The sequence below is a fragment of the Rhinolophus hipposideros genome (genome assembly GCF_964194185.1).
Source record: "Rhinolophus hipposideros genome assembly, chromosome: X".
Lineage (NCBI taxonomy): Eukaryota > Metazoa > Chordata > Mammalia > Chiroptera > Rhinolophidae > Rhinolophus > Rhinolophus hipposideros.
Genome location: NC_138046.1, coordinates 72269728 through 72296455, shown reverse-complemented (window position 1 = coordinate 72296455; position 26728 = coordinate 72269728). Strand labels below are relative to the sequence as shown.

Below are 26728 nucleotides of genomic sequence, written 5' to 3'. Positions count from 1 at the left end.
TAGAATATCCAGGTGGGCCCTAATGTAAACTCAACGTTCATTATAAAAGGGAGGCAAGAAGGTCAAAGGCAGAAAAATGAGATGGCATGACAGAGGCTAAAGGGAGGAGCTTAAAGATGGAAGAAGGGCCTGTAAGCCAAGGAATGCAGGTGGCCTCTAGAAGCTGGAAAGGGCAAAGAAATGCATTCTGCCCTGAAAACTCCAAAGGAATGCAGCACTGCCCTCCTACACCTTGATTTCAGTCCCATAAGATTGATTTCACACTTCAGACCTGCAGAACTGTAGAAGAATGAATTTGTGGTGTTTTGAACTACTATATTTGTAGTGATTTGTTACATCAGCAATACGAAACTAATACAGTCAGTAACAGCACTGGGTGTCCAGGCAAAAGGAAATGCAAAACCACTTAGGAGAAACATACCCCTTAACCAGGTCACACAGGATTTCAACAGATAAAGTCCCACTAAGTAAAATTTGAAATTCAACATTTAGAAAGAAATAAAGAAGGAAAAATACTGACCCTGAAGCTGGAAAGAAAAATAACAAACAGTAGTATTAAACATCCAATAACTTTACATAATTGAAATAAGTAGTAAACACATGTTCAAAACAATAATGAATGGAAATACAAGGAAAGAACGTGACAGTTTTAAAAAACAACAAAACAAAAGTTCAAGAAATGAAAGTCAGTAAAAGAAAAATGATAGCTAGGTCAAACAGAAAATCAGACCATCTGAAGACATAATTAACAAACTAGAAATTTGCAAACATTTGCTACAAAAGGCCAGATAGTAAATTTTTAGGATTTGCAGACCACACAGTTTTTGTTGCAGCTACTTAATTCTGTCTTTGTAATGTGAAAGCAGCCAGTCAGTATGTAAACAGTATATGGATAAATACATATGGTTGTGTTCCAATAAGACTTTATTTACAAAAACAAGTAGCTGATCTGTGGGCCATAGTTTGTGACCCCAGAACTAAATAAAGGCAAGGAAATTACCCAGAATGCAATATCAAAGATAAAAAGATGATTAAATGATATTCCAAGAGTTGTTGTAATTACGTACCCTCATAATAGCCACCAGTGTATCTACTTTAGCATATGTCCTCTTGATGTAGGTATCTTTTTTAACTTTGCAAAATTGATAAATAAAAAATGCCTTATTTTATTTCCTTCATCATTGCTGAGTTAAACCTTTTTTCTGTATATTAGTTTTATTTCCTCTTATGAAAAAAAGATTAAAAAGATGAGAAATATAAAAGAGACATTTAGAAGCATAAAAAGTAGAAAGAGATGGCTCAACACATTTGAGAATTTCCAAAAGAAGGAATGAGAGAGGTAATGTTTGAAGAAACAGTTGAGAATTTTCCCACCAAAAAAAAAGGCATTTGGTTTCAAGAAACCAAATGAGTTCTGAACAGGAAAATCACAGTGCTCACAACACCAAGGTTGCAGGTTCGATCCCCACATGGGCCACTGTGAGCTGTGCCCTCCACAACTAGGCTGAAACAACTACTTGATCTGGAGCTTATGGGTCCTGAGAAAAACATACTTAAAATAAATAAAAGTTTAAAAAAAAAGAAAGAAAGAAAAGAAGACACTTACATATGCTACCTAAAACACACTTCAGATCGAAAGCAAACACAGGCTAAAAGTAAAGGGATGGAAAAAGATGTTTCATGAAAATGCAAATACAAAAAAAGCTGGGGTAGCACTATTTCTACCAAACAAAACAGACTTTAAAGCAAAGGCTAGCTATATCAAGCGACAAAGAAGGACCCAGTAATCCCATTTCTGGGTATTTATCCATAGGAGCACAAAACACTACTTCAAAGGGACATGTGCACCCATATATTCATTGCAGCATTTACGATAGCCAAGATATGGAGGCAACCTGGGTATCCATTAATGAATGAATGGATAAAGAAGAGGTGGTAGATATACACAATGGAATATTACTCAGACGAAAAAGAATGAAACCTTGCCAACTGCAGCAACATTGATGTACCTAGCTAGAGGGTGCTGAGTGGAGTAAGTCAGACAGAGAAAGACAAATGCTATGTGATCTCACTTATATGTGGAATCTAAAAAAACAAAATAAACGAACAAACAAAACAGAAACAAACTCAGAGATACAGAGAACATTTTGAAGATTGCCAGATAGGAGGAGGCGGGTGGATGGCTGCAAAAGAGAAAGGGATTAAGAAGTACAAATTGGTAGTTACAAAATAGTCATGGGGATGTAAAGTATTGCATAAGGACTATAGTCAATAATACAGAGGGTGCCAAAAAAATGTATACACACTTTAAGAAAGGAAAAAAAACTATTAAAATTGTAATACAATAAATGATGCTAGCATTCATTTGATTAATGCCATCTTTTGAGCGAATGTCATACTACACAATGCTACCATAATTCAATTCAATTTCAAAAAGTAATACATACGTAACATCTCTTAAAATGTGTACATTTTCTTCGGACGCCAGTATTATAACAATAACTTCATATGGTGTCTTAGGGGCACTGATTTATCAGGGTGATCACCTCATACGTTATATAAATATCTAAACACTACATTGTACACTTGAACCTATTATAATATTCTATGTGAACTGTAATTGAAAAATTAAAAAAATATTTAAAAAATAAACTTAAAAAATTATTTTAAAACGTGGGAAGGTATGTCCATGGAACACAGACATATGGTACTATTATACATTTAAATCTGACATTAAAAATAGGGCTGGGGAAGATTAACCGGGACTACGAAGAGCCTTAAATGCTAAAATGAATAAAAATGAGAGAATATTTAAACCTGGCTCACAGCCGAAAAATGTCTTATAAGTCAATGCCTAGATGTTTCTAAACTCTCAGAAAGACCTCAAATCTGAGGATCTAAAACAGAAAAAACATTTTCTCACTTGAAATAACTATTTTACTAAGCTGTAAGATCTTAAGGTAGCCACATTATCAAGCCCTTTCTAATCAATTCACTGTTTATCAAAATAAGATTTAGTTTCTTATATTTCTAATCAAATATTATGTTGGTATATCACCAAACCCTATGTGATTTCTAAAACATTTTTCATTCTGGAAGACTTCAGATTTCAGAATAAGAAAACATAAAATAAATTCAAATTCCAAGTTAGATAAGCACTAGCTGGATAATGTTAGAAAAATTACTTAACTTCTCTATGCCTCATTTTCCCAATTTGTTAAATTAGGATAACACCACCTACCTCATTTGGCTGTGATGGTTATTCAACTACAATAACATGTGTACAAAAATTGATATGGTGGGTAGCATAAAGTGTGAGCACAAAAAATAACAACTTTGGAAAATTTAAGCATTATTTTCAATTTTAGGTTAATTAACATTGTCAGAAATAAATTTGAATTTATACTTTTGTTTATTGAGCTCTTAAATCACACTGGCCCAGTACCTGGGCTTACAGTGTGGCAGATTTTTCCATATGTGAATCCATGATATGTCAAAAAGACTGAATTAAAACATTAAGACAAGCAGCTATGTATATGAGGTCTGACAATTAAGTTCGCAAACTCATCTTAGAAAAAAACGCTACATACCTCATTGCTGAATATCACTACGGTCACCTTCGAAGTGCTCACATTGGAAAACTATGCACCGACGCCAGTGCCTAGTCCACCCTTCAAAGTAATTTTTTTTTTCTGGAATGGCCATCAGAGCTGTCGTCGTGTTACTCTTGATGTCCTGAATGTCATCAAAATGTCTTCCTTTCAATATTTCCTTTATCTTTGGGTAAAGAAAGAAGTCATTGGGGGCCAGATCAGGTTAGTAGGGAGGGTGTTCCAATATAGTTATTTGTTTACTGGCTAAAAATTCTGTCCCAGACAGTGCTGTGTGAGCTGGTGCATCGTCGTGATGTGAAAAGTTCAGGTCGTCTAACTTTTTCACGCAGCCTTTTCAGCACTTCCAAATAGTAAACTTGGTTAACTGTTTGTCCAGTTGGTACAAATTCATAATGAACAATCCCTCTGATATCAAAAAAGGTTAGCAAACATTGTTGCAATAAGTTCACGAACTTAATTATCAGACCTCACATAACAGCGAAAGAGAATTGCAAGAGCAGGACTTGTTTAAAAACTGAACCTAATTTAATTTAGAAGTTTCATCCAATTACTAAAGAGTTCATATGATCTCAAACTAAATTTAGAAAGGGTTAAGTGTAAATGAACTAATATCACTTTTTGGATTCCTACATATTTACAATGGGATAATATATGAGAAAGCACTACTGTGTTTCCCCAAAAATAAGACCTAGCCAGACAATCAGCTCTAATGCGTCCTTTGGAGCAAAAATTAATAAGACCCAGTCTTATTTTACTATAATGTAAGACCACGTATAATATAATATAACACAATATAATATAATGTAATACCCGGTGTTATATTAATTTTTGCTCCAAAAGACACATTAGAGCTGATGTTCCAGCTAGGTCTTATTTTCGGGGAAACACAGTATAAACCATAACAAACCTAGTTATTCTCTAATTCTGATATTCTGAAAAACATTGCAGTTAATATCTAACAGAAAATAAAAAATTCATTTCTTGTTTCTTTCCTATTCTAATTTAATGAACAATTAAAGTGCCAAGATACAATGTTCAAAAGCACTAAATAGATATGTACAAAGTTAGGGATATGTTTCAGGAAGAAGCAGGACTGGAGAGATTTAAACTATGTTTTACCTTAAATTTGAATTTTCCATTAACTTCCTTTTTACAGTCAATCAAATTTAAGGAAAATAGAGAAAACAAAATAGATATGTTTCTTAGTTAAGATTTTTTTAATAGTTTAAATTTTGATTAATTTTAAGAAAACCACACACACCAAACATATTAGCTGCATTCTTTTAGCAATCAAATACAAAGCCTAAAATAAAATTGTATATACAGGTTGTATATACCCACACAAATGTACCAGTATAAGAAAAAGGGCAGCTGTGAGGTTTCCAGGCCTTTTCGAGAATTATTTATCATTGATAAAACAAAATCACTCATGTGAAAAATAATTATGGTATATTTGGTTTATTTTCAAAGGAAACATCACTGTTTCAGAGTATAACAGTAAAATTTATATACAATATATTTCACGTGTTTTTGATGAAAACCGAACAATTCTACCAATTTTTCTAATTTAAGTTTATATATGATGTATATATATGTGTGTATATATATATATATATATATATATATATACACACACACACGTGTATTTAAATTTTAATTCTGTACAGATGTTAGGAAGTATTAAATGCTACTACTGATAAACTTACGAATCAACATGCAGAACCCTCTGGCCACTTCTTGAACATGCAGCTGCAATGATGGATTCAGGCAAACCTATAAAAACACACACCTATATCATTTAGAATGTAGAAATACATATATATATTTACATATATATATAACACATAATGTTTCATTCATGCCATCAATGTATAGAAGAGTGGCTCATTCTTGTATTCTAAACTGTAGAGTTTACGTTATCATACTTTGGATGTTTCTTAAATGTACAACTAATGCTGAAAATTTATTACATGGAAGAGATATTGTTAAAAACCAAGTACTCTAAATTGTTTTTATTGGCAAATTACCATAAATGAGCAACTGTCAAAATATTGTTCATATAGCACTTTGTTATTTAGGAACTACGAGGTGTGATCAAAACATATGGTGAATGTGTAAATAAAACAGAATTATTACATAAAAGACACATTCCCATTAATTCCCCTCAAAAATACTCCTCGCTTCGAACAGATTTATCCCATTGTTCTTTCCACTTTCTGAAGCAGTTCTGGAAGTCCTTTCTTAAGTGTCTTTAGTTGCACTATTGTGGCTGCCTCGATGTCCTGAATTGATTCAAAATATTTACCTTTCATGGTCATTTTGACTTTGGGGAAGAGCTAGAAGTCGCACGGTGCCAGATCTGGTGAATAATGTGGATGAGGATACATTGTAAAGTTTTTATCTGACAGAAAATTCTGTATCAGTAGTGACATGTGATACAGAGCATTTCCATTGTGATCAAGATATAAGGTGAATGCTGCTGCCAAGTGCATCCAATGGGAAGAAGGCAAGGCGTCTTCAATACTAGAAGCAGTGCGTCGAATCTTAGTAACAGTGTGTGACAAGTTTCAACTTGTTTCATGCAGTCAGTCAGGTGTGAGCTACTGTTGAGAGCAGATGTGTTTTAAAGTGTGCCGTAAATCATCTTCCATCATGACAATGCTCCATGTCACGTTGCTTCTGGTATGGCAATTTCTGTCAAAAACATTCCGGTGTGTCCTCATCCACCTTATTCACCACATCTGGCACCATGCGACTTCTGGCTCTTCCTCAAAGTCAAAAAGATTCAGGACAATGAGGCACGATAGTGCAACTAAAGACACTCACAAAAGAGGACTTTCAGAACTGCTCCAAAAAGTGGCAACAATGAAGGGATAAGTGTGTTTGAAGGGAGGAGGAGTATTTTGAGGGCAATTAATGGCAATGTGTCTGTTACTTTAATATTTTTTTTACTTAAACATTCACTGTATTGTTTGATCACATCTCATGTGGTCACATTAGCTTATCTGATTCTCCCAACTACACTGAGAAAGAAGCATGTGCATACACATTTTAAAGATTATTATGGAACAGGTGCAAATATGTTAACTTGTTGCCCAATGTTTTAATAAAAATGTCCTAGAGTTGAAATTTGAACCCAAATCTAACTCCAAAGCCAAAGTGCCTGTGAGGAAGAATGGCACACATTCATTTGAGCAATAGGTTAGCTAATTTAAAAAGAGGCCATTTACAAGATACAGTATTTTACTTTCCGGTTAATACAGCAGCTAGAAAAGAACATTACTGTTTGGGAATTGAATTATACAACACCATAAAGTTGGTTATAATAAAAGGAAATATATATTACTACTTTCAGTACCAACAAAAATCAAAAATTACCAAAGATAATGATTTAATTATTTCATAATAAAAAAAATCAGGTGTTCAGCTACATTGGCTGGTTAATACCCTATGTTGTAAATTTAAGACTTTTGCATAGTTTTTTGTCATTAAACTCTACCATTTCAAAAGAAGCTACTGAATATTTTATATCGGAGGAACAAAGCATGTTTTGAAAGTTTAGTGCAATTCTATAGTGCTACTAACTGACTTTTTCACTGCAATGAAACACCACGATCCTCTTGGATTTTTACCTAGTTGAAAAGAAATAGAACCGTTCTCTTGACGAGGATTTAAACTACACACTAAGCATCAAGGATTTCAAGAAACAGGAATGGTTATCTTCTTTATGTAGAAGGCAATATGCATATGGAAGCAATTGCCAGTCAATCTCTAGTTAAAAACCACATTAAACACAAAGCTGTAGCTGCATTCACAGAAGAACTAATTTTCCAGCGGTGAACATGTTGTGCGTATATAAGACTTGGTTCAAAAACGTAGTTCTGACCAAATGTACTATTTATCGCCATTAAATATCAATTATTAGAAATAAGCCATCATAAAGTTTCAACCTTAACTTTGGAAATATTTCAAAGAAATATTACAGAGAATTTGTGGTGGAGAAGGAACTAGGAGTAAGAAAGGAAAGTTTTAAATAGTTAAGCATACTTCTTCAGGTAAAACTGTATTGCTCTAACGTTTTTTATCTTAAGATTATCTGAACTTTTTACACCAACAGAAATACTTTTCTTATTAATGAAATGCAGTCATTATGGTACTTTAAAAGCTATTATGCTGCTTAGTCAAAAAGGACAAGAGCAAAGAAATATTCAAGGAGCTGAATAAGTATGTTAAAGTGTGTAATAATGACAGGATTAAAAATACACCACCAAATATTAGTATACAGCTTTAAGGTTCATGATGTATTTTCAGACACATCATCTCATTTAGCCCTCATTATAATCTTGGGAGCCAGGCAGCATTATCCATGTGAGAAATGGCATGAAAAAGGTTAAATAACTTGCCAAAGATCAAGTAATTCAGTAATTCATTGTCTCTAATTCAAATTACCATGGTAAATTCACTCTCTTCAACTAGGACATGAGTCTGACTGGGAATGAGGATTTAAGAGCAGGACAGCAACGTAATGACATGGGCCTGGTCTCAGTTAGACAGACCTCGGCTTGAATCTTCGCCTCGCTGCTTGACTAAGCTGTGCAACCTCACACAAGTTACTTGACTTCTCTGAGCCTTTGTTTCTTCTTCCATCAATAAGAATGCCACCATTTACTTCATAGAATTGTTCAGTTGTTAGCAGAGAGGGTACTTGCTCTATAAATACTATCTACTTTTATTATTCTTCGGAAAGATATTTTTTAGAAGTACTACCTTTTCACCTAAATTCTACTCCAAACATACACCTATTTTTACCAGATGCCAACTCCAATGGCAAACAATAATAGACTTACTCTCTGCAATCCCACCAACAGTACATGAGGGTTCCTTTTTTGCCACATCCTCACCAACACTTGTTGTTTGTTAATTTATTGATGATAACCATTCTGACCCGGGTGAGGTGGTATTTCATTGTGGTTTTTATTTGCATTTCTCTAATGATTTCTGACCTTGAGCATTTTTCATATGTCTATTGGTCATCTATATATCCTCTTTAGAGAAATGTCTCTTTATGTCCCCTGCTCATTTTTCAGTTGGGTCATTTATTTTTTTGGTGTTGAGTTGAGTGAGATCTTTATAAATTTTGGATATTAACCCCTTCTCAGATGTATCACTGGCAAATATCTTCTCCCATTGGTGCAGCCACTATGTAAGTATAGAGGTACCTTACAAAAAAAACTGAAAATGGAACTACCTTATGACCCAGAAATTCCACTCCTGGGTATCTACCAAGGGAATCCAAAAAACTAATTCGAAAAAATAGATGCACCCATATGTTTATTGCAGTGCTATTCACAATAGCTAAGACATGGAAACAACTGAAAATACCCACCAATAGACAACTGGATAAAGAAACTGTGGTACATTTATACAATGGAATATTACTTGGCCATAAAGAATGAAATTTTACTATTTACAATAACATGGATGGACCTAGAGAACATTATGCTAAGTGAAATAAGTCAGACAGAGAAAGACAAATACCATATGATCTCTCTCACTCATACAAGTATGTGGAATCTAAAGAACAGAATAAATGTACAAACAAAACAGAAATAGACTCAGAGATATAGGGGGAAAAAAGATGGTTGCTAGATGGGAGGGAGTGGGGATGGGGGAGAAGGTAAAGAGACTAGAAAGTACAAATTAGTAGCCACAATATTGTCACGGGAATATGAAATACAGTTTGGGGAATATAATCAATAATGTTGTAAAGATTATTTAGGGTGTCAGATGGGCACTGGATTTATTTGGGAGACCACTTTATAGACTGTGTAGATGCCTGACCACTGTGCTGTACAACTGAAGCTGAAGCCGAATAATACTGAATGTCAACTATAATACACAGACACACACACACACACACACACACACACACACACACACTCACGGGATGTGGAGTACAGCATAGGGAATAGAGTCAATGGAATTGTAACAGCTATATACGATGTCAGAGAGGTAACAGATTCGGAGTCAGTTATCACTTTGTGAGAGCTGTAAATGTGTGACTATTACCTTGTTTTGTACACCTGAAATTAATAAAAAATAATAAAAAAAACAAATAAAATAATAAACTTAAACTCTCCTCTATTTGGCCCAAATTAGCTGCTACTTTGTAGAGTCAAATACAAGGTCAGACAATTAAGTTCGCAAACTCATCCTAGGAAAAGTGCTACATACCTCAATGCTGAATATCACTACAGTCACCTTCAAAGTACTCCCCTTGGGAAGCTATGCACCAAAGCCAGTGCCTACGGTAGTCCACCCTTCAAAGCAATTTTGGAACTCTTTTTCTGAAATTGCCATCAGAGCTGTCGTCATATTACCCTTGATGTCATGAATGTCATCAAAATATCTTCCTTTCAATATTTCTTTTATCTTCGGTAAAGAAAGAAGTCATTGGGGACCAGATCAGATGAGTAGGGAGGGTATTCCAATACAGTTATTTGTCTACTGGCTAAAAACTCCCTCATAGACAGTGCCTTCCCTGTGAGCTGGTGCACTGTTATGATGCAAGAGCCATGAATTGGTGAAAAGCTCAGATCGTCTAACTTTTTCACGCAGTCTTTTCAGCACTTCCAAATAGAAAACTTGGTTAACTGTCCAGTTGGAATAAATTCATAATGAATAATCCCTCTGATGTCAAAAGGTTAGCAACATCGTTGCAACAAGTTCACAAACTTAATTGTCTGACCTCGTACACATGTGGTTTGCATGTGGTTATTTCCAGGGCTGTGATCAACACTGTCAAAAGTCATATCTCTGCTGACAAAGCAAAGCCAAGAACAGATTTGAATACTGAACATGATTTGAGTCCAAGTTACATGAAACTAAAATGACTATCATTTGTTTTACCTTAATATTTCCATTCAGATATCCCTACAAGTTTGTGAAATTGATAGGCTATTCCTATGTTAAACAAATGGCAAGGGCCTATTATCTTTGTGCTTAAAGTGATTAAAATAACAGACTAATAATATAGTTAGTAATGTCTTCCTGATCAGGATTTCCTATTTCTTCCCACCCACTTAATAAAAACTGAGTTCCTCCAGCAGAGAAGGCACATGGTAGATTCTCTGTAAACATCTGTCGGAGAAAAGGAAAGACAAAGAGAAAATGGGAAAAGGGAAGAGGAAGACAGAGATAGAGCAGACTGTTATAGGTGGTGAGAAAACAAGTTAAAATTAAGGCAATACCTAAAGAGCTCAGAGTGTACAGAACACTAATTTAAATGGATTAAAACAATAAATGCAATTAAAACTTATAGGAGCACAATGGAAAAAAGCACTTCCTCTGTAGAGGGGACTCCTGGAAATCTCCAAAGAGCAGAGGACACAAGGTAGGTGTTTTGGGATCTGTAACAACCCAACTGAAGAGTGTAGGAGAAAGAAAAGGTGGAAAGAAAAAGGAAAGTGAAAGAAAAAGGGTGAAGGAAGAGGACACTAAAAGAGTGGTTGGAGCCAAACTGTGGAACCTAAACTGGAACCTATAAGCAACAGGGAGTCTTGAAAGGAGTTTAACTGGAACAGCACGGTCAAATCGGTGTTTCAGAAAAACAATTCTAGTCACAGAATGAAGGATGCACTTGTATAAAATCTAAGCTTTAAAAAAAAATCTAAGCTTTAAGTTTCAGGGTTTTTGGTTTTTTTTAGTTCTTGTTTAGGAAAATTTAACATACTAAAATTTTGTGGTCTTACTGATAATTTAGTAAAATAAATAACTGCTTGTTTTGTTTAAATTAATATTTATAAGCCAATTTTAATAGCATTAAACCCTTGACTAATTTCAAAATAAAACCTTTTTTTAACACTTGGCCCCGTAAGAAGTGAACTAATTTCAAATGGTTGCTCAAATGCACAGAACATTCTCGTGAGGCATTTATGTGAAACATATACATATAGGCTTGCAATCAATTATACAACCTCTCCCACTAAGAAAAGCCAGACATGAGTTAGAAACAGATAACCTAGACGAAAGTCAAATCACACAGTATTACACTGGAAAGACACTGTAAAATATGTGAACAGATATACAAACACAATGTTTTCAACTGTAATATGAAGCTAATTATATATCCTACAAGGGTGAAGGGAGGAATAGGTACAAAATTAAACAACTTACAGTGTCTCCTAGCGTGTCACTAACATTCAATAAACACTGGTTCTCTTCCCTTCTTTTCCTATTCCAGTAAGATTAGTTATTTGAAAGGGGAAAAAAAAAACTATCACTTGTCTACTATTTATTTAAATTATCTTCAAAGATCTAACAAGTTAACATAGTTTTATAAAAAAGGAAGTCCAATAACCTTTTCCATATGTCCATTATAGGCCTTTTCTATATGTACACTATAGAAGTCCATCAAACATTTAATATCATTTATGCATGTCAATAATAAATATGATTATTAAATTCAGTAGTGAGGCTGTACCAAAGAACTCTACCAAAGGATTATAGGAAAAATGTAATTCTGATGCAAGACCAACAACATTTACTAGCAAATCATTATTATTAAACACAGGTAAATATGAAGTATTAAATTAGCATTCCATAACAGTTTGTAATGAAGGAAACTGAGGATTATTGCATACTACCTTTCTCAGTTGGGGTTCTGTTATAAACTTGGCAGCTAGAAAAACATATTAGAAGCTTATAAAATGTTATAAGATCATATTAACAAACATGTATAGTCCCAGCTTTCCGCAATTTTCCTAAACCTGTCCAGGTAAGAGAGATGCTTTATTACCAAATGAAGGATCTAGGCTAAAATCAGGCGCCAAAAAGTTATGAAATTAATATTTTCAAGACTATTACCTAAAACATTTTGTAGAAATGAAACCACTATGCATTCATTTTTCAAAATCCCCTTTAATCCAAATTCTGAATGTTAAACCTCATCATTTATAACCGTAATATTTAGGTTGGTTCTCTATGATCTGTTCTTAAAATTGTATTAGTATCTGGAATTAATTTTTCTTAACACTATACTTACATGAGATAAACATAAAGTACTTACACCACTCACAGCATATCGAACAATAAATAATAGATTCCCCTGACAGGACTTTGATGACCTGGCCAAGCCCGGGTATTTTCAGGCCAAATCATATGAAACCATTAAATCACTCTTTATTTTATGGAACATTTCAAAATGGATTCCTGCTTTCTACCTTGAAAGTCATTTCACGTGTTATTTATAACTAGTGAAGACTAGACTGGAAAGCAAATTACATAGAAGTAGAAAATTTACTGTGACTGTTTTTTTTTAATAAAGAATAACGGATTTCTTTAGGAAAAAAATAGAATCATTGGCAAAGAAAAACTTGTGAATACAACAAGCTCTTAGAGAGCCACACCCATCACTATTTAACCCTACGTACAGACCTTCTGCACCATTGCAAACCAACCATAAACATTAGGTACAGAACTAACTAGAATGAACAACGCAAAGATAAAACTATAAACTTACGTCACAGACACTAAAAAAAAAAAAAAAAGACATCAGAAAATTAGGTAGAATTGAATTTCAATCCAACTTCAAATCGTTTTGTTCATACCTATTAAATTCTAAATTACAAGTTTAAATCTTATATTTACACTTCAGTGGTTATCTTCAAAAGAAAAAAAAAACTGCCAGTGAAGTAGCCTAGGGGACTACCAACATACAGATAAAAATATTTTTAACTGAAAATTATTTTAATTCAGTGAATGCCCTCCCCCCCACACACACAACCATATACCTCATTGTAACCATAAACCAAAATCCTACAATAGATACTCAAAAAATAAAGAGAAAGAACCCAAACATAACACTAAAGAACACTATGAAACCACAAAGGAAGAGATCAAGAGAAGAAAAAAGTAACAGAACTACAAAAACAAAAACACAACAAAATGCCAGTAAGTACATACCTATGTATAATTACTTTACACGGACTAAATGCACCAATCAAAAGACTTAGAGTAGCTGAATGGATTAAGAAAAAGACCCATCTACAAGGGTAAATCAGGTCAGATCAAAAGATATGGTGAATGTTTAAATTAAAAAAATTATTACAGTAAAAGACACATTGCCATTAATCCTACTAAAATACTACCCCTCGCTTCGAACACAATTATCCCATTGTTCTTGCCATTTTCTGAAGCAGTTCTAGAAGCCCTCTTTCTTGAGTGTCTTTAGTTGTGCTGTCGTGGCTGCCTCAGTGTCCTGAATCATTTTGACTTTGGGGAAGAGCCAGAAATCGCACAGTGCCAGATACAGTGAATAAAGTGGATGGGGAAAGACCAAAATGTTTTTGACAGAAACTGTCATACCACAATCGATGTGTGACACAGAGCATTGTCATGATGGAGGATGAAACCGTTTGCCCATTTAATGTTAATATGTTGTTTGTGATCCACGATTTAAGACACACTTAAAAACATACCTTCTATCAACTGTAGCTCACACCCGATGGCACCAAACAAGTTGAAACTTGTCACACTGTTACTAATGTTCAATGCACCACTTCCCATATCCCTGCCTTTCTGTTGGATGGCAGTAGGCAGCCGCATTCACTGTATTTTTTTATCACAACAGAGAAGCTCCACGTCACAGATCACTTCTGGTATGAAAGTTTCTCTCAAATAAAAACATTACAGTGTGTCCTCATCCATCTTATTCACCGGATCTGGCACCATGCCACTTCTGGCTCTTCCCCAAAGTCAAAATGACTATAAAAGGTAAACGTTTCAAATTGATTCAGTGCATTGAGGCAGCCATGACAGTGGAACTAAAGACACTCACGAAAGAGGACTTCCACAACTGCTTCAGAAAGTGGCAAGAACGATGGGGTAAGTGTGTTTGAAGCAAGAAGGAGTATTCTGAGGAGGATTAATGGCAATGTTTTTTACTGTAATAATATTTTTTATTTAAACATTCACCGTATTGTTTGAACACATCCTCGTATATGCCGCTTACAAGGGACTCACTTAGATATAAGGACACACACAGACTGAAAGTGAAGGGATGGAAAAGGATATTTCATGCAAATGGAAATGAAAAGAAAGCTGGGGTAGCAATATTTTTATCAGACACATAGACTTTAAAACAACGAATTAAAAGAAAAGACCAAAACAGGGCATTTCATAATGATAAAGTGGTCAATCTGATAAGAGTATACAATATTCATAAATATTTACACACCCAACACAGGAGCACCTAAATATATAAACAAAATATTAACAAACATAAGAGGGAAATTGACAGTAATACAATCATAGTAGACTTTAGTACCCCACTTACATCAATAGATAGATCATTCAGACAGAAAATCAATGAGGAAACATTGTTCTTAAACAATACATTACAGCAGAGGTAATTATAGATATTTAAAGAATATTTCATCCAAAAACTGCAGAATACACATTCTTTTCAAGTACACCTGGAAAATTCTCCAGGACAAATCACATGTTAAGCCACAAGTCAAGTCTCAAAAAATTCAAGATTAAAATGATATCAGGTCTCCTTTCTAACCACAATAGTATGAAACTAGAAATCAATCAAATAAAGAAAACTAGGAAAAAACACGGGGAGATTGAATAACATGCTACCCAACAACCAAGTGTCAATGAAGAAATCAAAGAGAAAATAAAAACAATACCTTGAGACAATAAAAAATGGAAACACAACTTTCTAAAATCTATGGGACTCAGCAACAGCAGTTCTAAGTAGGAAGTTCACATACCGTGTTTCCCCTGAAAATAAGACCTAGCAGGACCATCAGCTCTAATGCATCTTTTGGAGTAAAAATTAATGTAAGACGGGGTATAATATAATATAATACAATATAATACCAGATCTTATGTTAATTTTTGATCCCCAAGATGCATTAGAGCTGATGGTCCAGCTAGGTCTTATTTTCAGGGAAACATGGTAGATACAGGATTACCTCAAGAAACAAGAAAAATCCCAAATCAACAATCTTTACACCTATGAGAAACAGAAAAAGAACTAACAAAGCCCACAGTTGGTAGAAAAGGAAATAAAAATCATAGCAGAAATAAATGAAACAGAAACAAACAAAAAAAATCAATGAAAATATAACCTGGTTCTTTGAAAAGATGAACAAAATCAATAAAACTTTAGCCAGCCTGATCAAGGAAGAAAAAACAAAACAAAACAGGGCCCAAACAAATACAGTCAGAAATAAATAAACCGGAAGCTACAACTGACACCACAGAAATACAAAGGATCATAACAGAATAGTAAAGTTATATACCGACAATTCAGAAAACCTAGAATAGACAGATTCCCAAAACAATCTTCCAAAACAGAATCATAAAGAAATAGAAAATCTGAATTGGCCAATTACAACAAATAAAATTAAATCATTAATTTTAAAAGCCCCCAAAAATGAAAGTCCAGGAACAGATGGCATCACAGGTGAATTCTAACAAACATTTAGAGAAAAGCCTTCTCAAACTAAAGAATAGCCTTCTCAAACTTTTCAAAAAAAAAAAAATGAAGAGCAAGGAATGCTTCCAAACTCAGTTCATAAAGTCAGCATAACCTAATACCAAAGCCAGAGAAAGAGGACACTACAAAACAACAACAAAAAAACATATATGTATGTGTATATATACATGCAAACCGAACGTAACAATACATTAAAAGATTCAAATACCATGATCAAATAAATAAAAGTGATACATTACATTAAGAACATGATGGTTAAAAATCATATGATCATTTCAATAGTTGCAGTAAAAGCATTTGACAAAATTCAACATCCATTTATGATAAAAACTCTCACCAAAGTGGGTATAGAAGGAATGCACCTCCACATAATACAATCCATATATGACAAACCCACAGCTAACACCATACTCAATGGTATGGTGATTAGATAATAGGAACATTTGAAAAAAGGGTGAAATGATTCAAGAAGAAATTTTTTAAAAATCTTTTCAAAATAAAAACTAAACTAGAAGAAACACTAGAGTAAAGAAACACAATGGATAACTACCCTAGGAAAAACTGAAGATGCAAATAAGGGCATGAAGTTACTGTAGTTATGTTTAAAAAGGAGAGCCCTTATCTTTGAGTTACATATATTAAAATACAGATGGAATGATATACAGTAGTACCTCGGTTTTTGAACATCTCCGGTGACAAACATTTCGGTTTACAAATGCTGTAAACCCGGAAGTAAAAGCTTCGGTTTTCAAACACGCCTCGGAAGTCGAACATGTCACACGCCATCCGCTGAGTGCAAGATCCTGAGGCCTACCTGTTGGCTGTTTTCAAACGTTTCAGAACTCTGTCTTCCAGAATGGATTACATTCGAAAACTGAGGTACCACTGTACCTGGGATGTGCTTAAAAATAATCCAGTGTTGGATAGTAAAATGAGGAAAGCTGGAGGGTACAGAGAAAATGAGACAGGCCATAAACTGATAACTGTTGAACCTGGGAGACAGATACATAAAGGTGTTATTTTATTCTCTCTGTTTTTATGTTTGAAATTTTCTCATAATAAAAAGTTTTAAAATAAGATGTAATACCAATTTCAATAGTTAATGAAAGACTGGGCCAACCAAATAAAACAATCCCTTGGAAATCAGAGATTTAGTATTCTGGTTTTAACCTAAACTGAGAAAACTCTATCAACTCAAATTATATTAATGAAAGTGTTAAGTAATGTAATTATTTGCCAAACACTTATGCCATGCCAAGAAATAAAATAAGCAGATTCCACTAAAATTTATTTTTACTTAATTTTCTTAACACTAATATTTCTGTTGTATCAATATAAGTGATCAAAATGATCTTATCACAGCAATGGATATCCCAGCTGTCTTCAAACTTAATAACAATATTTAACTTGTGATAAGAAAAATAAAATTTCTTTGTTCTGAACATATTTTACTTATGTGCCACAAAAGAAAAATTACCTACACTGTATAGCTATGAGACTAAAACAAATGATGAGAGACTGTGTGCTCATTCCAAGAATGTTATAAAATCACACAACAAATAACCTTCCTCCCTTATAAGAAATTCTATCATAAAATCCATTTTTTAGTAGAGAAAAAAATTTATGAGCCTTACAAAGTAAATTTGAAAGGGCCTATGACTTTTTTTTTTAACTATACAACATTCCTTAAGGTAAAAACACTTCAAAGTTTTAAACTTAGTCTCATTTTAAACTTAGTCTCATTATGTATTAAAGAGAAAAATCAGATATATATCTTTGAGAAAACATTAAAGATAATTATTTTATCCTGCTTATTAAAAAGCTGAACAGTAATTACATTGAGTTTATTAAAATAAAAGAGTTGTATAAAATTTGATCTAATGAAAATTACAATTTTACTGCAATAATAATTTCTGAAATACTATCAAGGATAAACCAAAATTAATGTAAATGGTTTATGAATCACTTTCCAGTGTGTTTGCACTTTAAAATGCACATTAAAAACACCTAAAAAGCAGATGGCAGTTACTTTTTAGATTTCCTCTCGTACACTGTAAATATAATACAATGGTAAAGAAAATATTTTAATCACCCATAACCCGACCCCTAACTTTTTTTTGCATCGTTCCCTTACTTCCCAGTGTCTGTCCACATGTATACATAAGGCAGTAGAGAATAGGGACATTGAAACAGAGGGGTTAAGTAATTTTCCTAAAGTCGTGTACCCAGTAGACAGCAAAGTTAATCCTAGCCAGTCTGGCTTCAGAATCTGTGCTCTTCAACTGTGCTGTTTCAGGACATCTAAATCTCTTTGTCTACCTCCCCAAGCAACCTTACAATTAATTCAGTTTCCTAAATGACCTGATTCTCAGAAATGGGAACTCTAACTGGTAGACACCAATAATGCTGGAAAGGTACCGGTATGTTCCCTTTTCTAAATGAAGAAACTGGCATTCAGTGGAATGCCAATGGAAGCTATTGGAAGCTTCCATTGAATAGTGGAAGCTATTAAATGTAGAAGGAATCAAAGAACTAGAAAAAAACATTTTGTAAATCCTAACAAAAATACTTATTTATACAAAGATTACCTACTGATGTTAAAACAATTATGTGAATAGGTAGTATCAAACTGAATATTTGCTCCAAATTAGCAATACCGTTATTTTCAATACACGGAGGGGGAATATATCCATACAATAGAGTCATAAGATTGTCATCATCCTAATCCAGGATCAATCTTAGCATCACTCATGGTGGATCAACCTGGTATTATGTGTCTTCTGGTATAATAGAACATGACATCTGTATCACCAAAGATCTATTCTAGCCGAAACTATTAATCTGGAATGCATGATGTCTTTAGATAGATCTTCCAATCTACAGGAAAAACACAGGCTAGAGGAACAAGATAAATGATACTTTAAGGAAGAAAGCAGCCAAACCCAAAAGGTAGAACATTCTGCAGGATCACTGGCCCAGTCTCTTCAACTAGGCGATCATTAATGATGACCATCATCTCAGTCATCATTAAAAAAAAGAACTATGCTAAAATAAAACAGACTCACAGGACATAACAACCAGAAGCAATGCATAATACAGAATTGGAAACAAACTTGTACATATCACCTGTAAAGGGTATTTTGGGGTAGGAGACTATGTAAAGTTAAATATCTCATTTAGTAGATAAAATTTTACTAATGAGATAAAATTTTAAGTTGCAGAATGGTTATGTACACAATGATTCTATTTTGTCATGAATGTGTGCGCTTTTGACATTATGTATTTCCTGAGGGTGGTAGGGACTTGAAAAGTTGAAAACCAAAAGATAAATAAATAGAACTACATTGGTAAATGGCCATAACCTACTGAAGTTTACTATTTGCAAACCTAGAATACTATACAATAGCAGTGTGTGTGTACGCACGCACACAGAGAAGAATTACACTACAGTAGTACCTCAGTTTTTGAATGTCTGCATCGACAAACATTTCGGTTTACAAATGCCATAAACCCAGAAGTAAATGCTGCGGTTTTCAAACACGCCTCGGAAGTCGAATATGTCAAGCAGATTCCGCTGAGTGCAAGATCCTGAGGCCCAGCTGTCGGCTGTTTTCGAACGTTTCAGAACTCGAAGGGTCTTCCAGAACGGATTACATTCGAAAACTGAGGTACCACTGTATATGTATGTGTACACATGAACCTCACAAGCATGATCCTGATCAATGAAAGCAAGTCACAGAAAGAATACATAGAGTAGAATTGCAAAAGTTAGACAAAGGTCAAAAACAGATAAAACTAACAATGTATTGTGTAGAGATACATAAACGTGATAAAAACACTTTATGAAAAAAAAGGGAACAATACAATTTACCATATTGATTACATCTATGGAAAAAGATGACAAGGAGTTTCTAAGGTAAGGATGATGTTCTTTTTCTTTAGCTGGGTCACAAATATGTGCCATTCACTTTATTATTGTTCATTAAAATGACACACACACACACACACACACACACACACACACACTCCATTTGTATGTATGATATTTTACAATAAAAAAGAAAGCTGTGGACCAGATCCTGGGCCATATTGTACGACTGTCTACTCCACTAGTCAGCCAGTCTCGTTTGAAATATTGGGGCTCTTTAATATACAACATTTGTATTATTTTCAAATTTTATTATGACAAGCAGCTTTAAAATATATGTTGTCACCTTGTAGCTTTTTACCTGTGTTGAATGATTTTCTCAGAATAAGTTCTCAGATCTGCAGTCTAGGGAATGAACATATTTACAATACTTAGTACAAACTGTCGTATTACCTTGCCAAAATGTTGTCCCAATGTATAATATCATTAATATATCAACTGAATACAACTGCATCACCAATTAGCTATTGCGCTTTTAATTTAATGTTTTCAATAAGGTTATTTTGCATTTCAGTAATAAGAAAAAAATATTTTTCCTAACAGTTTGTTGATTATATCTTCTCTTGTCTGTTTATATTCTCTGCCCATTTGTCTACAGAGATACTGATATTTTTCATATAAAATCTAAAGATACCCTTTATATGTAATTAGTCCTTTGTTATGAGTTGAAAATATTCTCACTCTACTTAATTTTTAGTTTGCTATTTTTCAGAGCAGATTTTTTTATATATATGTTCAAATATTACCTTTAGTTTTTTGAGATTTCAACTGAGGAAAATTCTCATTTCTCTACAAATCAGATGACCCAGTCTGTATCAACTTCATACTTCCCACTTTAAAAAAGACTACATTGGAGTGACGTCATAGGAACGGCGGCAGCAGGGCGCACTTTTTGAGTTCTCCTCCGGATCTTATCACAAACAGGACATATAACCCATCAAAGGACTCTGTGCTCATCATGCAGAACAGCTAAGAGTCTCGTGCAAGGATTACTTGAAGGTGCGCAAATTGGGCGAGCAGTGGAAGAGGGAAGGGAGCTGAGTGGAAACGGGGTCCGCATCTGTGGCTGTGGAAACGCGGCCGGCATCCACAGCTACAAAGACACAGGGGATCCCAGGACAGAACAGAGAACACAAAAGGCAAGAGGTGGGCTCTTTCCCTGCATCCCACAGCTGATCTCTCCCACCAAGGAGGCAGCTAGATGGGTCCTAGATGGGACAAAAGACATAAATTCCATAGATGGGCCCCTCCCCCCCTCTTTGAATCCTGCCCACGACCTTCCAGAGACATAAACTGGCCTCTGACCTGAGGAGCAGTGTCAGATTACAGAGGAGCCTTAGTGCTCAGGCTCTGGGAAGACTGGCAGGCAGCTCTGACCAAGGGAAAAGGCTGAAAAGGGTGTAATTTTTGCTGGGCTTGGAGAGGAGACTCCAATACCTCCAGCCACCACTTTTTCTGGCCTGCAGGAAGAGTGTGACACAGCTGGGCTGGGAGAGAGAAGACCCCTCCATCCCCAGCCCCCACCTTTTCTGGCCTGCCTAGGGTGGGGCAAGTGCAACTGTGGAGGCACTCCCAGGGATCAGCAGTAAGCAGCAGACACAGCTCCCGACTTTCAGCAGCTCAGAAATCTCCTGCCCGCCACCCCCCACACACACACACACGGAAGAAGTGCCCTAAGACTCAGGAGAACTGGACACAGGGCTGGTGGTGCTACACCTAGTGTGCATACGTGCAGGCAAGGGCAGAAACTGCACTGACTTTGTAAAAACTACCAGCCAGACCCCTCAGCCCCACGCATCTAAATGTGCAGTCCCAACTTCACTCTGGGCATCAGGTGACCGCCTCAGCCTGCACAATATGCAGGGGACTCTGGTGCAGCAGAGGACAACCTGGAGATTACTTGGTGGGCTTAAGCAAGACTGGCACTGCTTTTCGTTTTGCTTTGTTTTGTTTTGTTTTGTTTTGTCTTTATAATTTTGATATCTTTGCCTGTGTTGGGTGGGGGTTGTCAGTTGTTTTTACATGTGAATGTACTTGATTTTTTCTTTGTTGTTGTTGTCGTTATTGTCGAAGTTGTGCTTGGTGATTTGCTTTGTTCTGATATTGCTCTACCAGGACCCAGCTTAAGAGGCACACGATTCAACATATCCAGAGGCCAACTCTGGGTTTGACCTACAAGTCACACAGCCAGAGGGAATTCTATACAGGCACAAGAGCCCATAGAGGCCAAACCACATTCAAGCAGTCAACCCTCACGTAGCAGAACACCCTGCAGTGGGCAGAGCCAAGTCTCACAACTAGTCAGCCTAGGAGTTAACCCCACCTACTCACAAGTGAAAAGCAATTAAAGATCTTCTTTAACAGGACAATATACACAACACAAGAGTCACCTTTGGAGCACACGCAGAGGAGAAGAACGAAGTAGTGCAACTCAAATATAAAGGACACATACTACATAAGATAACCCAGCAAGAACTAAGAACTCTAGGGGATCTAAGTAATACATCAAAGCAAACACAGAGAGTCAGTCAGAATGGGGAAACAAAGAAACATGTCCCAAATAAAAGAACAGAAGAAACCTCCAGAAGTGAAACAAAATGAAACAGAGGTAACCAACCTATCAGAGACAGACTTCAGAACACTGGTGATAACAATGTTTAAGAAGCTTAGCGACCACATAAAGAAGTATGTAGAAATCATAATGAACAACTAGTTAGAACTAAAGAACACAATTACTGAAATAAGGAACTTACTTGAAGGAATTAACAGCAGGTTAGATGAAGCAGAGGATCAAATCAGCAACTTAGAAGACAAGTTAGCAGAGATCACCCAAGCAGAACAACAGAAAGAAAACAGAATAAAAAACAATGAAGATGGTTTAAGAGACCTCTGGGATAACATCAAGAGCAACAACATGTGCATCATAGGAATACCAGAAGGTGAAGAGAGGAAGCAAGGGATGGAGAACATATTTGAAGTAATAATGTCCCAAAAGTTCCCTAACCTGATGAAAGAAACCAACAAACAAGCCCAGGAAGTGCAGAGAGTGCCAACCAACATAAACCCAAATAGTCCACACCAAGACACATTATAGTTAAAATGGCAAAGCTTAAAGACAAAGAGAGAATCTTAAAAGCAGCAAGAGAAAGACAGAGGGTTACATACTAGGGAACTCCCATAAGACTATCAAATGTCTTCTGTACACAAACATTGAAGGCCAGGAGGGAGTGGCAGGAGATACTCAAAGTGATGGAGCGCAAAGGCCTACAACCTAGATTGCTTTATCCAGCAAGGCTATCATTTAAAGTTGATGGAGAGATAAAGAGCTTCCCGGAAAATAATAAGCTAAAGGAATTTATTACCACCAAACCACCATTGCAAGAAATACTAAAAGGACTTCTGTAAAAAAAAAAAAAAGATGAAAACAATCTAACTACAAATTTAAAAATGGCAATAACTATGTACCTATCAATAATCACTTTAAATGTAAACGGATTAAAAGCTCCAATCAAGAGACATAGGGTGGCTGAGTGGATAAGAAAGCAAGATCCTTGTACATGCTGTATACAAGAGGCTCACCTCAGATCAAAAGACACACATGGCTGAAAGTGAAGGGTTGGAGTAAGATATTTCATGCAATTGGAAATGAGAAAAAAGTTGGAGGTGCAATACTTGTATCTGACAAAATAGACTTTAAAATGAAGAAAGTATTAAAAGACAAAGATGGGCACTATATAATAATAAAGGGATCGACCCAACAAGAGGACATAACCCTAGTAAAGATCTATGCACCCAACATAGGAGCACCTAAATTATAAAACAGATATTGACTGACATAAAGACAGAGATCAACAGTAACACTATCATAACAGGGGACTTCAACACACCTCTGACAACAAGGGACAGGTCTTCCAGACAGAAAATCAATATGGAAACAACAGCTTTAAATGATACATTGGACCACTTAGATTTAATTGATATTTTCAGAGCATTTCACCCCAATGCTGCAGAATACATGTTCCTCTCAAGCGCACATGGAACATTTTCCAATATAGACCAGATGTTAGGACACAAAACAAGTCTTGATAAATTTAAGAAAATTGAAATCATACCAATTGTCTTCTCTGACCACAGTGCTATGAAATTAGAAATGAACTACAGGAAAAAAACTGGAAGACACACCAATTCATGGAGGTGGAATAACATGTTACTAAATAATGAATAGGTCAACCAGGAGACAAAGGAAGAAATCAAAAGATATCTTGAGGCAAACGAAAATGAAAACACGACGACCCAAAACCTATGGGATGCCGCGCAAGCAGTCCTAAGAGGGAAATTCATAGCACTGCAGGCCTACCTAAAGAAACAAGAAACATCACTAATCAACAGTTTATCTTTACACTTAAGGGATCTGGAAAAAGAACAGCAAAATAAGCCCAAAGAGAGCACAAGGAAGGAGGTAATAAAGATTACAGCAGAAATAAATGAAATAGAAACCAGAAAAACAATAAAATAAGATCAATAAATCCAAGAGTTGGTTCTTAGAGAAGATAAAATTGACAAACCTTTAGCCAGACTCATTTTAAAAAGAGAGAAAGAGGACCCAAATTAATAAAATCTGAAATGAAAAAGAAATTACAACAGACACCGCAGAAATACAACAAAATTTAAGAAATTACTATGAGCAACTATATGCCAACAAATTTGACAATCTGGAAGAAATGGACAATATTCTAGAGGTGTACAACCTTCCAAGCTAACTAAAGGAGAAACAGATAACCTGAATAGACAGATTACCACCAGGGAAATTGAATCAGTAATCAACAATCTCCCAACAAACAAAAGCAATGGACCAGATGGCTTTACAGCTGAATTTTTCAAAACGTTCAACAAAGAATTATCACCTATTCTCCTGAAGCTCTTCCAAAAAATCCAGAAGGAGGGAAGACTCCGAAACACTTTTTACGAAGCCACTATCACCCTGATCCCAAAATCAGACAAACACACCACAAAAAAAAAAAAAACTACAGGCCGATATCCCTAATGAATATAGATGCAAAAATTCTCAACAAAATATTAGCGAACAGAATTCAGCAATACATTAAAAAGATCATACACCATGATCAAGTGGGAGTCATCCCTGGTATGCAAGTGTGGTTCAACATCCGCAAATCAATTAATGTGATACAACACATTAACAAAATGAAAAATAAAAATCACATGATCATATCAATAGATGCAGAAAAAGCATTTGATAAAATACAGCAGCCATTTATGATAAAAACCCTTAAGAAAGTGGGAATAGAGGGATTATATCTCAACATAATAAAGGCCATATATGACAAACCCACATCTAACATCATACGCAATGGGGAAAAGCTAAAACCATTCCCCCTAAGATCAGGAATAAGGCAAGGTTGCCCACTTTCTCCACTTCTATTCAACATAGTGCTGGAAGTTCTAGCCACAGCAATCAGACAAGAAAAAGAAATAAAAGGCATCCAAATTGGTAAGGAGGAAGTAAAATTATCATTATATGCAGATGATATGATTCTATATATAGAGAACCCTAAAGACTCCACCAAGAAACTATTAGAGCTGATAGATTAATTTAGTAAAGTAGCAAGATACAAAATTAATATTCAGAAATCAGTTGCATTTGTATATACCGTTAATAAAACATCATAAGGATAAATTAAAAAATCAATCCCATTTACAATTGCTCCAAAGACTATAAAATACCTGGGAATAAATTTAACCAAAAAAATAAAAGATTTTTACTCAGAAAATTATAAGACACTGAAGAAAGTAATGAAAGAAAATACAAATAGATGGAAACGCATACCATGTTCATGGATAGGAAGAATCAACATAGTTAAAATGTCCATACTGGCTAAGGCAATATACATATTCAATGCAATTCCTATCAAACTACTAAGTTTTTCACAGAAATGGAACATATAATCCTAAAATTTACATGGGAACATAAAAGACCCCAGATAGCCTCAGCAATGTTGAGAAATAAGAACAAAGTGGGAGGTATAACGATACCTGACTTCAAATTATACCAGAAGGCTACAGTAATCAAAACAGCATGGTACTGGCATAAAACACACACATAGATCAATAGAACAGAATAGAGAGTCCAGAAATAAATCCATGCCTATATGCCCATCTAATCTACGATAATGGAAGCAAGAATGTACGATGGGGTAAAGACAGTCTATTCAATAAATAGTGCTGGAAAACCTGGACAGACACAGGCAAAATAATGAAGCTGGACCACCTCCTTACGCCATATATAAAAATAAATTCAAAATGGCTTAAAGACTTAAATGTAAGGTCTGAAACCATAAAATACCTAAAAGAAAATATAGGAAGAAACTTCACAGACATTATCCGGAGTAAGATTTTTACTGATATATCCCCTCACCTGAGGGAGGTAAGAGAAAAAATAAACATGTGGGATTACATCAAACTAAAAAGCTTTTTCACAGCAAAGGAAACCATCAATAAAACAAAAAGGGATCCTACTGAATGGGAAAAGATATTTGTCAATGATACATCTGGTAAGGGGTTAACATCACAAATTTATAAAAAAAACTCACTCAACTCAACTCCAAAAAAACAAACAACCCAATTAAAAAATGGGCAGAGGACATGAAGAGACATTTTTTT

The 26728-nt window shown here is 35.1% G+C and overlaps 1 protein-coding gene across 4 annotated transcripts in view; it reads right to left on the bottom strand.

Annotated features, from left to right (window-relative positions):
• CHM (CHM Rab escort protein) overlaps positions 1–26728 on the bottom strand; it is a 204005-nt gene that overhangs the window by 165937 nt on the left and 11340 nt on the right. For 3 of the 4 annotated variants that reach the window (XM_081043321.1, XM_081043322.1, XM_081043323.1), the window contains exon 2: positions 5321–5387. The exons of the other annotated variant lie outside the window; for it this stretch is intronic. In XM_081043321.1, the coding sequence (XP_080899447.1) occupies positions 5321–5387 (67 nt within the window). The remainder of the gene's footprint in view (positions 1–5320; positions 5388–26728) is intronic. 4 annotated transcript variants of the gene reach the window in all.